Raw genomic sequence first — 14066 nt, 5'->3', positions numbered from 1 at the left:
GTTGCCTGTGCCAGCCCCTGCCGCACACCGGCGCGATGGAGAGATCCTCTCCGACATGCGCCAGCTCCAAGGACACGGTGGGGGCTTGTCCCCCGGCACCAACCTGAGGGACTGTGGTGATGGGCGAGGGCAGCCCGTGCCAGGCGGGGGGGTGGATGTGATTAATGAGCTGCACCCGCCTCTTGGATGCTCTGAGCGGTTCCCATTAGAGCAGTTGCTGGGAGGGAAGCGTGCGGCTGCGGGTCAATATGCTTTGGTGCCTCAGGATATCTCCGGCCATAGATCTCCACGGGGACCACGGGAAATGTGTGTGTGTGGGGGGGACAGGGAGGTGTCCCTGAGGCTGACCACATCTTCGGGTGGAGGTGAAGTGCTTCTTGCAGGGTGGCCCCAGGCAGCTGAGCCATGGCCAGCTGACAGCGTGCTGTCAGCTACAAACACAGCTCATTTTTAAAACCGCCCTCCCCTGCTCTGCCCGCTCTCTGCACACCCAGACGAGTACACAGAGATGCTGAATGAGATGTTTTACGGGCACAGCCAGAGCGTCCGGATGCCCAGAGGACAGGAACATCCTTTGGACCAGCGTGAGCAAGACAAAGTTGCAAGAACAAAACAGGGGCTGCATGAAAATAAGGCTGGAAGTGAGGAAATATCATCCTGCCGAAACATCAGCTTCTCCCAGGGAACCTGCCCCTTGGGCTCACTCCTGCTTGCCTCGTCGTATACCCCAGCACCGAGATGTTTAGCAGAGGCTCTCTGCCTCTCCAGGGCTCCCCACAGGGGATCCAAAAGGACCCCACAAAGAAGGAGTTTGATGAGCAGCAGAACCAGGGTGACGTTCCAGTTTCCCCACAGATTTGTGTTTTGAAAAGTCACGGGTGGGTTCTCTGATGTCCAGTACGGTTGTGTGAATGCGTCATCACCTCCCTCGGTAGGGAGATTTCAGGGTTTCTGTCCTCTCTCTGATGACATATTTTCACTTGTAGCCATCAGAAACATCCCCCTTAACTTTAATGAACTAAGAGAAATGGCCCATAAGCTCTGCGGTTATTAAAGGAAGAATGAGGCAGACGCGCACACACCAGCTTTCCTTAGGACCTCAGGTTAAAGATAAATAAATCATAAACCCTGGTTCCTTCATGTTCTCTTGATTTCCCAGGTGTCCAGGCTGAAAGATTGAGGCAAGCCTGCAGCAAAAGCTCACGGTGCAGAGAAACTATGAATTTAGTTGCTTCAAGAGTTTTTCTTTGCATATGACACACCGTGTTCTGTGACAGAGGCAGGAGCACGCAGACAGCCAGGTCTGCCTGGCAGTTTCCCAACAGAATACTTGCATCTTTTAACCTGAAACATGGATCAAAAGCAACCCTTTTAATTAAAACTAAAACCTGATCTTCCCTCTTTAACATTTTTTTAAAAGAAAAAAAAAAATTTGGAAAGCAGACTTTTTACATTTGAAGGGTTTTTTTTTTAAAAAAAATCTCTCTTTCAATAATGAAGAGATAAATTAGCCTTAAAGCTTTTCAGTATTTTAGTGATGGGTTTGATTGTCTTGCTTGCCAAACCTGGAGATTTTGACATTTCAGCAAGAAAAAAAAAAAAAGTCTGCAAGAAAAAATAAATTTTTCCTCCATTCAGCTTTAGAACTATTATATCTCTAAAGCCACAGGTGCCATCGCTCCCCGTGCTGCCCCCTCCCAGGCAGTGCATTGGACCCCGTTTCCCTGCTCTTCCCCAGGGCTGACCCACCCCTGGGGCAGGATGGGCTCATCTCCTCCAAAGACCCGCTGTGACCCAGCTCAGCTCCCCAAAAGCAGGAACCCCCCAACCTCCTGGCCCAGCATCTCCTGCCCCAAACCCCCTTTCACCCCCATCACAGCCTGTCCCGGTGGGGTTGAGCCCAGCTCTGGCAGATCCCTCCCCTCCTAACCCAGGACACCTGGGACCATTTGGAGCCTGTTTATTTTAGTTGAATAAAGCACAGAGCAATCCAGTGTGCTCCTGCATGGTTCAGCTTTCAGATGAGATGTGTCAGAGTTGTTAGCTATTTCAATAGATTTTTGTTTTTTCTTTTCTTTCTGATGACAGCCTCCAGTCCCTAAATATTCATGCAGGTTTCAATTCGGCTTTGAAGTTGGTAGGAGGCAGGTGCTTGAATGGGAACAAAGCACCTAATGGGCTTTGTGGGACTGGGTCCCAGCCAGGATGCAGTCGTGGCCCTGGGAGGTGCTTTACTGGGAGCAGAGTCAGTCCAGAGCTGGACCTCAAGCACCTGAGACCTGGCAAGGCTGGAAGAGCTCCCATGTAAAGCAAGGTAAGTTTTATTGCTATAAAACTGTACGTCGTGAAGTGCAAAGCACTGGTTTGGAGAAATGGGGATGGGGGGCTGCTGATGGGAAGGCTTCAAAGTCAACCCGCATCTCTGAGGGGTCACCACCAAGGAGCTCGTGGTGGCCTTAGGGGTGAGGGGAAGAGGTCCTGGAGTAGCTTTTTATTGGGGAATGAGGTCCAAGTGCACAGAGGTGACAGCACTCTGAGTGGTGTGGCTTCGGTCCTCGTGGGCGCAGGAGGAGGCAGAAAACCAAGGAGGTCAGGAGGAAGAACGTGAAGCGCTGGGAGACATGAGGGATGACTAAGAGAGCTAAATTTACAGAGTCTGGGAAAAGGAAGGCTCAGGGGCAACATGGTCACAGGCTAAAAATACCTTCAAGGTAACAATATAAATGAAGAAAGGGAATTGTGTGTGGTCTCAGAGGAGGGTAGGGCAAGAGCCAGAGCTGGAGGCTGATGAAGGAAGCGTGGGGATGGGGATGGAGAAGGAGACCTGGTCGGTGGGGAATTCATCAGGGGAAGGGTCTGTGGGGGGCTGAGCGGGGCAGAAGCAGAGCAGTCACAAGGTGCCAAGGCAAACGGGGTGGGTGACGTCCCTGTGTGACCAAGGGGCTTATTTTCAGCTTTATGAATGTTCTGAGTGTGACCCAGTTTAACTCAACAGAATTCACCCTAACTTTGCTTTTTTTCCCCTTGCTTCTCCTTCCACGTGCCCAGTCAAGGAGCTGTTCCTCCCAGTAAATGGTTTTCTTTACAGCCAGGCCTCCACAGCACAAATGAGTATTTAGACTTCAGCAATTCTAATCACACTTAGAAGGGAGAAACATAAACTTTCTAGTTGAAAGGCGAGTGTGTGTCTCCCAGGTTAATTCAGTGTAACTTGGGGTGACTTGTACATGCAGCTGGACACTTCCAGCTGCAGCTCAAGCACGATTTGTCCTGGGTTTTGCTGGAGCAGCCTCCAGTGAGGTGCATGCTCTCTAAGAACAGGGCAGAAAGATGGATGGTGGCATAGAAATTTTACATCCAGTAAATATGTAATACTAAATATATCAATCTGTCAGCGCCAGGGTGAAGGAAGCCTGGCTTCTTATCAGTGTGTTGGCTGCAAATCCTGATCAGAGTATTTTAGTGGCTGGGAGGGGTGGTCTCCTCAAGGGTACCTTCTCTGGTGTCTAATAAAGATGAGATCACACTTCAGGATTCCCTTTGGAGAGGGAAGGAAGAGTCATTAGGGAGCTTCTGCCTCTCTCTAGGTTTCTAGTTTTCATGAAAATTGGCACAAACTTAATTAGCGTTGAGGCTGATGACTGTCAGGTTTCATTGAAACTGGACAACCATCTGGTGCATCTTCATTTTGGGCTGGTAAAAAGAAAAGGTTTTTTTTAAAAAAAAAAGTGGTGTGAAACTGAGTGCCAAGAAATGCCTCTGTTCTTTGCCCACTGCCTGGTTTGGAACCCTCTTGCTCTTGAGGTGGTCCTTTGTCTCTGGTCTTGGTTGCCAGAGCCTTTGCTGAGTGTTGTTCTAGCCAGAAGTATGTGTCCGCTGTCACACTCCTCCTTCTCCTCTGGAAATTTTAAGATTTCTCCATTTATGCACAAGAATTAATTTCTTACAGTATTTTCCCCCGTGGGATCAAACCAGAATGCTGGAGAAGAGTCACCTTCTAGGCTGAGTTTCTTGTATGAGCCAACCTCTCTCTTGGGTCGAGGCTCTTGGTTTCAAAACCAAAAATGGTTAGGCACGTGTTGGGAAGAGTCCCTGTTAGCCAAGCAGTGAAGATGTGTGTCGAATCAATAACTGTGGGCTCCTGGGGGCTGTTTCCTCCTCAGAGAAGAGGACGGGGTGGTAAGAGGTGAGGAATAGCTGAAGCAGAGGAGGGAGATGGGTGGACACTGGGTGAAGAAAGACCAAGCTGTTCACGCCTTTTCTCTTGGCACGTTAGTTTTGGTGGGATGGTGTAGCCTCCTGTACGAAGGGAGATAAAGCCATCTGCTTCAGGTTTTGAAAATAGCTCTGGAAGAAAGCTGTGAGTGACAAACCCCAGGCTATGGGTAGCACAGTTCACACAAACCACCGGCTGGGTGGGCACGGAGAAAGGGCTCTGGTTCAGTGTTACAAACAGAAATACATCCCTGAAGTCATTCTACATATTTCACACCAGTCATTTCTTACTACATCTCAAAAATTGCCAGGGGACAGGACATGGACTTTCTGTATCTTAACATAGCTTGATGGATTTCATCTTACCTTCAGGGTCTGAGCTATCTGCCATGGCATCCGTGTTTTAAAGCCATCAGTAGTGTTGAAAGCAAAGAACTGACTCAGTAATTCTGTTTGTTTGTGGAGACATAATGTCCTTGGATCAGATAAAAGCACCTTCCCAGTACTGCTTTTATATACCTCATTAATTTGCACAGTGTCAGTGCCTGTGTCTTTTCTTCCACCCCCCAGCAGAAATAGCAACACAACCGACTTCATCTTCGAAATTATCTGCTGCAGACTCCGTGGCAGGACATCACAGCTTGATTAGTGTTTACATGTCAGTTGTTCCCAAAAGGCTGCTGCTCCTCTCAGGGTTACAACTCACCGGGCGCTGTGCGGAGTCAAAGGAGAGCTCCTGGGAGCTGGCAGGCTGGCACGCGGTGGGAGGGGAAAGGGGGGAGCCGTGTGCTCGGGGTCTCTGTGATTTGGTGGAGGGACCCCAGACCCGCTCTCCTGCCATCCGAGGCAAAGCCCTCTCCAAGCAGCAACCACACCCAACTGATGCAACTTGCATCAACCCATGAAATAGTGTCTGTGGAGAAGGAGTTAAGAGATGCCCTAAGAGCCCCAGGTGGGGAGACTGAAGGGGTGAGGCTAGAGTGGGTCTTCATCCACCATTTCAGGCCCTTCCCACCTCCCAAGGACCGGTCTGTTCATGTGAGGAGACCATCCTTGGTGCCATTTGCTCACAAGGCTTTGCGCTGAGTTTTTTTACCTCCCTCCCAAGTGAAGCAACAAGTCCTGACAGCCACTATGACCACAGCACATCTTTCCTTGGCCTGTCCATGGCTCGGGAAGGATGAAATCCCATCCCCTCCTTGGCCCACTCCTGGATTTTATTTTTTTTTTTTGATGGTCTCGGAGATACACGATACCCAAAGCTCTGCTGCAGCATGACACCACAAATGACCAACTAATTAGGCAAAGAGGAGTGTGATGAATTTTGATTCTTCTTTAGGGCTCACAGACTATTAGTAATCTTGAATTTGTTAATTGAAAATTGCTTCCTCTGTTTGTTGTTGGCCTTTTTGTGGAGGGGGATATTTCCTGCTTTTGGACTGCGTCGCTGGATCTATAATAATGCACTTTGTACATTAGTGCCAGGCACATTTGTAATTGGCTACCCTATTAAAGAACACTAATGATCTTACAAGTGTTCACAAATAATGAATAGAATGGCCCCTCGTTGAATTGAGTAATTTATTCACTGACATACTTGCAGATCTGTTTTTTCCAGTATTTAACCCAGCTTTAGTTTTTCTGCCTGCTTTGCAGAGATGACTTCTCTTTTAGCCATGCGTTGGAGAGAATGTGGGTCACAGGAAACATACTGCTCATAAAAATATAGGGCTGCTTCATGCTGTCTCTTCTTTTAACATACACGGTAGGATTCAGGGAGCAAGCGGCAGCGGTTTTAGTCTCAATGCTCCTCTTGTCTATTAGTTGTTATTGGGATTCTCCCGAGGCTTAGGAAGAGCGACAAAAGGCTGGGATTTGGGGAAACGCTCTCTGGAAGGTTACGTTGATTTTTGTTTTTTTTTTTTTTTTTCAATCTGAATTTCAGGAAAAGCTTGTCAACAACCTCAAGTGGCAGGATTGGTTTTCCAACTGCCGCCTCTCACTAAAGGGGGAACTGGAACGCAGCCCTGCCTGGTTCCTGCACACCATGGGCAACCATTTTGCTGTTTCTCTACTAACAACATTGTGGGGAAGGTCCTTTGTGTTGAAAGGAGCAGCTCATCTGAGCTCGTGATTTTATTTACATACAAAAGCCTTGTCCTTGTTTATTTACAAAGAACGCGCAGAAGCGTGGAGTTCACGGATCTTCTACGACTTGTTGGGTTGTCAGGGATGGAAAATTCACTGCAGTAGGAGCTGATGGTCCTGGGCTTGGTTCTTGTTTGTCTGCAGGTCTTCTCATTGCACTACAACGACCCTTATCCATGGGGGATAATTGTGTGGGGCAGGGACTTCTGCCTTATCTCGGGCTTCTGCAGCCTACGTGTCTTCTCCTGAGCCTTGTGAAGGTCTTACAGGAGGAGATATATTCCTTGGGGCAGAAGCCAGCGGTGGTGTAAGGGGGGAAACAGTAATGCTGGACCTTAACCAAGAGGGTGTGTTAAAGCTGGTTTGGGTTGACGCATCTGGAGATGGACTGGTCTCTGTGCAACTTGGTGGCCACGTCATGGTGGTGTGAAGCTGAATTCGGGCCTTCAAGGCTTAAGAGGGCAAGTTGGGCCTTGGGGAGGCGTGGGCCAAGGGAAGGGCTTTGCCCAGGGGGGGTTGTGTCGAGGTCAAGCAGACCTGGTGGCCCAGTGGGCACGTGGGGATGGGCCACGGGCTTGGGCCCTTCCTGCGAAGCTGTGGCAACGTCGGGACCGTGCTGAAGCCGCGAAGCCATGGGGATGGGCGTCCCAGGGCAGGCTGTTGCCCACCCCTCCTCGTGGGGCCTTTGCAGTTGGTGCTTTTGTGGGGGACGCCAGGGCCTGATTTGGGGGTGCGGGGACATGCGCTGGACCCTGGCGTGGGGGCACGGGGAAGATGTCAGAGCTTGATTTTAGAGAGGGATGCCGGAGCCTGCTTCGGGGGGGGGGATGCCGGAGCCTACATTTGGGGGGATGATGCCAGATCCTGATTTTTTTTTTGGGGGGGGGAGTGTTAGAGCCCGCTTTTTTTTTTTTTTCTTTTGGGTGCGGGGTGTCAAACTCGGATTTTTCGGGGGGGGTGGGGTGGGGTGCAGGAGCCTGCTGTTGGAGGGGGACGCCGAGGGAGGCCAAGGGTTAAGGGGGCGGGCGGCGGCGGGCGGGGCCGCGCTGGCGGAGCGGATTGCAGCCGGTTCCTGCGGCGGCTTCGGCTGCGCCGGGCGCGGAGCAGCGGCGGGGAGCGCGGGCGGAGCTCCCCCCCCCGCCGCCCCCGGCCCCTCCGGTTCCCCCCCACCCACCCCCCTCCCCCCCTTCCCCAACCCCCCTCCCCTTTCCCCGACCGCCACCATGGTGCAGAAATCCCGCAACGGAGGCGTTTACCCGGGGCCCGCCGCGGAGAAGAAGCTCAAGGTGGGCTTCGTGGGGCTGGACCCCGGCGCCCCGGACTCCAGCCGGGACGGAGCGCTCCTCATCGCCGGCTCCGAGAGCACCAAGCGGGGCAGCATCCTCAGCAAGCCCCGCTCCGGGGTGTCGGGCAGCGGGAAGCCCCCCAAAAGGAATGCTTTTTACCGCAAACTGCAGAATTTCCTCTACAATGTGCTGGAGAGACCGCGGGGCTGGGCTTTCATTTATCACGCATACGTGTGAGTAAAAGGGTTGGGGGGATGGGGGGGGGGGAAAGGGGGTAAAGTCGACGGGGAGAGACACCCCCAAATACACCTGGTTCGGGTCTGTCCCCACCCCCCACCCCACCCCCCCCTCCAAGCGCTTGTGGAAGAGGAAGGATGCTCTGGGGGTACCAGGGCTGGCTGGGGACCCCCGAGGGGAATGCTGCGGAGTGGTGGAAGTTGAGACGACCCCCCCCCCCTCTACCTCTCGGAGCCCCCCCCCTTTCCCCGGGAGCAGCCGGGAGGCCGCAGCATCCCTGGCCCCGCCGGTACCCGGTGCTCGGGGTGTGTGGCGATGCCGGGCGGTGGTGGAAGGGAATTAGGAGGGGTGGGGTGGGTGGGGAGAAGCTGCCCCTGCAGAGCTGGGGGGTGGCTCCCCCCGGGAAGGTGCAATGCACCGGCCCCCCCCGTGTGTGTGTGTGTGTGTGTGTGTCCCCCCACCTCTGCCCGCTTCTGCTTGCGGGGGAAGGGGCTGCTCATGCGGTCGGTGCAGGGGGCTGGAGCAGCGGGAGTGATGGGTAGGGACTGCTCCTCCGTCTTGCTTGAAATCACCATAGCAATGCTGTGAGCAGAGGAACAAAAAAGCTCCGCTCAGGCACTGTCTCTCCTCCCCCCGCCCCTCCAACCCCCCCCCAACCAGCGCTCCTTCTCCCCCCAGCCCCATCTTTGGCTGCGAAGGGGTTGGGGTGGGTTTGGTGGCTCTGCGCTGGGTTTGGGGAGGTGTTTCTTGTCCCCCTGTGGGAAGTGGCTGAATTGGAGATGTGTCTAGAAAGAAATGCTAATCAGTGTCTGGGGCTTCCTGACTGCACAGCGATGGGAGCGGTAAACAAAGGAGCGGTCCCAGGGTGCACATTTTCCCCTCCGCCACCCCGGATTTTCTGGCCAGAAATGGCCACATCTGACCCGCCGTGTGGCAGAAGGATGCCCGGCTCCGGAGGCATTGCTGCATCGGCAGAGCAGATGACTTCCCGTTGTTCAGAGGATTGCAAAGGGAGGGTCAAGATAAATTGCTGTGTTACTGCAACTCCCTTCCCTCTGGGACTTTCCACAGTCCCACCAGGCTCGTCTGCAGGCCTGAGGTGCTCATTCCCTTGTGTTCGTTTGTTTTTCGGCGTGGTTAGGGCAGCTCTCAGCCCCAGCAAGAGGAATTTTGGGGCCTTTTGTGTTTGTTTTGGTTTTGTGGTGTGGTTTTTTTTTTTTTTTTTTTTTTTTTTTCCCCACCATCCCTTCCCCATCACGCTGTTTCAGAGGTGTTGGGATGTGCTTTCTGCTCCTCAGCCATTTTGTACGTTGAGGCCTTCCAGGGAGGTGTTGGTGAGTCCAGCCAGAGAGGTGAATCGCTGGCTGGGGGGAAGCGGGAGCTTCCCCGTGCACTGCGGCGAGTTGGGGTCCTTGCGGGGACCCCGTCTCCCCAGGGAAATGGGAGAGGAGAAGAAGGAGCATCTCTGGAGCACAGCTGCAGCTACGATGAGGAGCATGGAGTCCAGCGCTGGGAGCCCTGAGCATCCTCCGTGCTCAGGGCCATCCCCTGGAGTTACAGGGGGTTTGTGTCACAAAATCCTTCAGGGTTGTGCGCAGGGGCCGAGTGTTCACGTTGCGAGCTGGGTGTTTGCCTGTGTGCGCGCTGAGGATGGGGGGACGTTGTGTGTGACAGGCACCGTACGCTGTTAAATACAGGCGAGACCCCAGCTTGGGGGCACTGGGGTGACAGTGACAGAGATGGACGGGGCTGAAAGCCTAATGGCAGGTGGCAGGGGTTAGCCCCGAGTGTGAGGGCTTTATAAACAGCTTTGTCTTCTCTGTCTTAACTTCTGGCCAGTTTGGCTCTCTGCAGGGGCATTAGCTTGGGCAGGCTAATCCTCACGAGGCAGGAGTGGGGGCATCCCAAACTGCCCTCTTGGCAGGCTCGTTTTCCTGCGGATGCCCTGTCCCCGGTGCCAGGCTGGGGTGCCCTTTGGCTCTCACCATGGAGCTGCATCCCCTCAGCTGCCTCCCCCCGCATTTCTCCTGGGCTCGTGACTCCACTTGTACCTGCTTGTGGCACCACGTGGAGCTGTGCCCTCCCATTAGAAACTGATGTGCTGGGAGCTGGGCGGCCTCCCCGGATCACCTCGGGGAGAGCGAACCACTGCAAAACCATCCTCTGCCCCCCACCCATGCACCCGTCGGGAAATGGAGGCTGAATTCCGGGCTGAGGTGGTAATTGCACCAATGTCTGTGGAGCATCAGTGATATAATGAATTTTTGACAGTGTACCGGGAAGTTATATGGACTCCAGTCTTCTGAACTATATATATGATAGGTTTAGCCTTGGCAGCTTGCTAACATATTACTTAAAGAGCTGAAGGATGTGGTAAACGTCATGCAAAGTCTCCAGGATAATAAGCTCGTGCAAAAGTTATCGCCCTCTGCTGCCTGGGTGAGCCTGGCATGGCCCGTGCCAGGTCTGTGTGTGTTTGACTGGGGCAGGGAGGGGCTTTCCTGGGTTTCTGTAACTAGAAGTCTGTAATCCAGACAGACAGGACAGATAAAAAGCTTAGTGTCTGCTTATTCAAAGATACGGGAGGATGAAGAGACTAGCTCAAGGTCATGAAGTTTGGGAGAGCTGGAGCCGCGGCTGATGTCCCGATGGCCGGTGCAGTGCCCTGCCCATGCTATTGGGGTCATGCTGTCTCCCCCTGCCCAAAACCCCGTTTTGTGTCAAAGCCTTGAGCACAAAAGCACCTTTAGCCTTTCGTACCGCAGGACTGGGAGTCCTGAGGAAGACTGGATGAGGGAGCCCAGTCCTGCTGCTGTCTTGGGCTGTGTACAGCTCAGCCCCTCCAACCCGACCCCATCTGCCAGCACCCCTATTTCTCTGCTCCTGCTGCTCACAGGGACTTTTTCACATGAAGATTCAGGACCCGTTTCCAGTGTGAGTGAGCATGTCACCCTGCAAGGTTGGGTTTTTAGCTGTAGAGATGCTTATAGACTCAACTGCATTTCTAGGTGTGGAGCTGCTCCAGGGCTACTGTGCTGCTCAGGCAGCCCCCCTGCACCCAGATGCCAAGACACAAACTATAGAGAGACTTCCAGCACGGAGATGTTTTAATAAATAGGAGAGGTGCCTCTGTGTAAGTACCTCTGATAAATGCCCGTCTGCAGAGGCCCATCTCCCAGGCTGGTCTTGCACCAGGCGATTGATGCACTGCCTTGAGATGCCCATGCAAGTTGCATTTATTTCCAAAGGTGCATCCTAGATCCAAACCATCTCATTTCTTTCCTTCCTCCTCTTTCTGTTGTTGCTCATTCCCCTTTTGCACCATTTCATGCATAAGAAACCAGGGAAATTCAGAGCAACTCCCACCCGTCCCAGCCCCAAACTCATTAACGTGGTCTCATCTCAGATGTTGCCTCTGTAAAAGCGCAATTACCTCTGTGAGCAAAAGCACTATTTTATATTTCTGTGTTGTGATTCATTTTTTATATTTAATAGCTCTTCCTACACTGACACAACTGGGTGACCTGCTCACAGGAGATTATATATATGGATTTTGCACAGCCCCATGGACAGCTGAGCCTGGTGGGTCCCAGTTTGGAGTGTGGCTGGAGGTGGGCTCTGGCTCCTGGAGGTCTGAGCCTCCCCTATCTTCTCCCAGTATTTCAGCATCTTTCTTTTCTATTACCCCTCCTGCTCTGTGTATTTTTTTATTTTTTATTTTTTGACAGAGCCTTAGCAACGCAGCACGTGGCCTCATTCTGTTCAAGGTTGAGCTGAAACTTGAAAAGTTGAGCTGTGCCTAAATAGCAGGCCAGGCTTTTTGAGGGATGCAGCAGCACTTAGATCTGGAGGTAGTTCTCTGCACAGGGAGGCATTTTGCTTCCAGAATTCTTCCATTTTATTTCTTTCAATTTTTTTTTTCTTCTAATCCTTTTACCTTGATTATTGTAACCTGTTCTGTGCTCTGTGGTCATAGAATCACAGAATGGTTTGGGTTGGAAGGGACCTTAAAGATTATCTAGTCCCACCCCCTGCCATGGGCAGGGCCACTTTCCACTAGCCCAGGTTGCCCAAAGCCCCGTCCAACCTGGCCTGGAACCCTTCCAGGGAGGGGGCAGCCACAGCTTCTCTGGGCAACCTGTGCCAGGGCCTCACCCCCCTCACAGGGGAGAATTTATGCCTTAGATCTGATCTAAATCTCCCCTCTTTCAGTTTAAAACCATTACCCCTCATCCCCTCCCTACCCATAGCCTTGATCAAGAGTCCCCCCCCTTTCCTGTAGCCCCTTTCAGCCCTGGGGGGCCGCTCTAAGGTCTCCCCGGAGCCTTCTCTTCTCCAACTGAACCCCCCAACTCTCTCAGCCTGTCCTCACAGGGGGGCTCCAGCCCCCCGAGCATCTCCGTGGCCTCTTCTGGCCCTGCTCCAGCAGGTCCGTGTCCTTCTGCTGTTGGTGCCCCAGAGCTGGACCCAGCCCTGCAGGGGGGTCTCCCAGAGAGGAGCAGAGGGGGAGAATCCCCTCCCTCGCCCTGTGCCCCCCCTGCTCTGGGTGCAGCCCAGCACACCGTTGGCTTTCTGGGCTGTGAGTGCACGGTGCTGGCTCACGGGCAGTTTTCCACTCACTGACCCCCCCAAGTCCTTCTCCTCGGGGCTGCTCTCCAGCCACCCCTCGCCCAGCCCGTGTCTGTGCTGGGATTGCCCCGACCCACGGGCAGGACCTTGCCCTTGGCCTTGTTGAACTCCATGAGGTTTGTCTGTCCCACCTCTCCAGCCTGCCCAGGTCCCCCTGGATGGCCCATCCCGTCCCTCAGCGTGTCACCGCCCCACACAGCTCCGTGTCATCGGTGAACTTGCTGAGGGGGCCGATCCCGCTGTCACCAACAAAGATGTTAACCAGCGGCGGTCCCAGCCCCGACCCCTGAGGAACGTCACTCGTCGCTGCTCTCCACTGGGACGTGGAGCTGTTGACCGCAACTCTTGGAGTGCGACCACCCAGCCAATTCCTGATCCACCGAGGCATCCCTCCATCAAATCCACGTCTCTCCCATTTGAGACAAGGATGTGGGACAGTGTCAAAACTCAGTGACGCTGAGTTTGAAGGGCTGTGATACTTGGAAGTGATTTTTTTTTTTTTTTTTTTTTTTTTTGTCCCTGCCTGCCATCTCATTTCAGGAGGGGTCTCTGTGTTCTGTGCCAGCCTAGGTGAGGTCTTTGCACTGGAGACACATTTGCTGATCCCCCGGGTGAGCTGCTCACGTTTGGTCCCTGAGCTGAAGAGCTGGGGGTGGATTTGGGGCAGTAGCAAGAAAACAGCCTGTATTTCAGACACTTCTAAAGCTGTGTGCTCAAGACCAATGTAATTCTTGCATTTCCTTCTTTGAATTTGGACCCTTAATGCGTCTTTTTACCTACGTTAAAAATAGTTTGGGTGCATTTTTTGTCTGCATACCGCGCACCACACATTCAGTTAATTAAGCAAGTGCACGGACTTAAATTACAATAAGGAAGAACATTTCCTTGCTGTCTAATTCTATTAAAATTCCCTTGTACCATCCCCATCCCGTTTGTTCTTCCCTTTTAACGCAGCCAGAAGCCACTTTTCTCTCCAGAAAGTCTCCTCTCTGCACTGCCCATGTCCTGGCATAGGCACGGTGGGAGGATGGAGGGTTAATGCTGTTGCTTCCCTGAAGGTCCAGGGTTTCTCAGTGCCGAAGTGACCTCTTTTGTGAATCCTCCTTCCACTCCCCAGGGACTGTTGAAAATATGGTTATTTCCTATAGATCCATTCCTAGATAATCTTTTGCATCATATTGAATGATTCTGGGGACTGCCAGTCATTTTTCTGCTGCCTGGGTTGGGTTTTTAGGCGGCTCTCATGTTTTGTTTTCCACTTACATTGGGGTTTTTTGTACTTGTTTTTACAGTATTTGCTAATTAGGGATAAATGTAATTTGGCAGTTTCATTTGTCTGTCCCCAGGCACTGCGGGGTGGTGGTTCATGACAAACCCTCACCCAGGTGATGCCACCAAACTCAGCCCATCCAGCAGTGACATGCAGGGACGTCCTGGGTTCCTCTAGTTGAGTATGTGGGATGAAGGGGCCAGTCTGGATCTCCCACATATTCTGAGTTTGATGCCCTCTGGTGCTGATGCCCTCAGCCACCCAGTTCTGTCCACCTGGGA

General features: G+C 52.8%; 1 protein-coding gene across 10 annotated transcripts in view; it reads left to right on the top strand.

Moving 5' to 3' along the window:
• Window positions 1-7586: 7586 nt before the first annotated feature.
• The window catches only part of KCNQ2 (potassium voltage-gated channel subfamily Q member 2), a 69391-nt gene continuing 62911 nt past the window's right edge, over window positions 7587-14066 (top strand). For all 10 annotated transcript variants that reach the window (XM_074919902.1, XM_074919901.1, XM_074919903.1 and 7 more), the window contains exon 1: window positions 7587-7882. In XM_074919902.1, coding sequence (XP_074776003.1) covers window positions 7587-7882 — 296 coding nt within the window. The remainder of the gene's footprint in view (window positions 7883-14066) is intronic.

Source organism: Athene noctua, chromosome 16 (assembly GCF_965140245.1).
Source record: "Athene noctua chromosome 16, bAthNoc1.hap1.1, whole genome shotgun sequence".
Taxonomy (NCBI): domain Eukaryota; kingdom Metazoa; phylum Chordata; class Aves; order Strigiformes; family Strigidae; genus Athene; species Athene noctua.
This window is presented reverse-complemented; position numbering and strand designations above follow the sequence as displayed.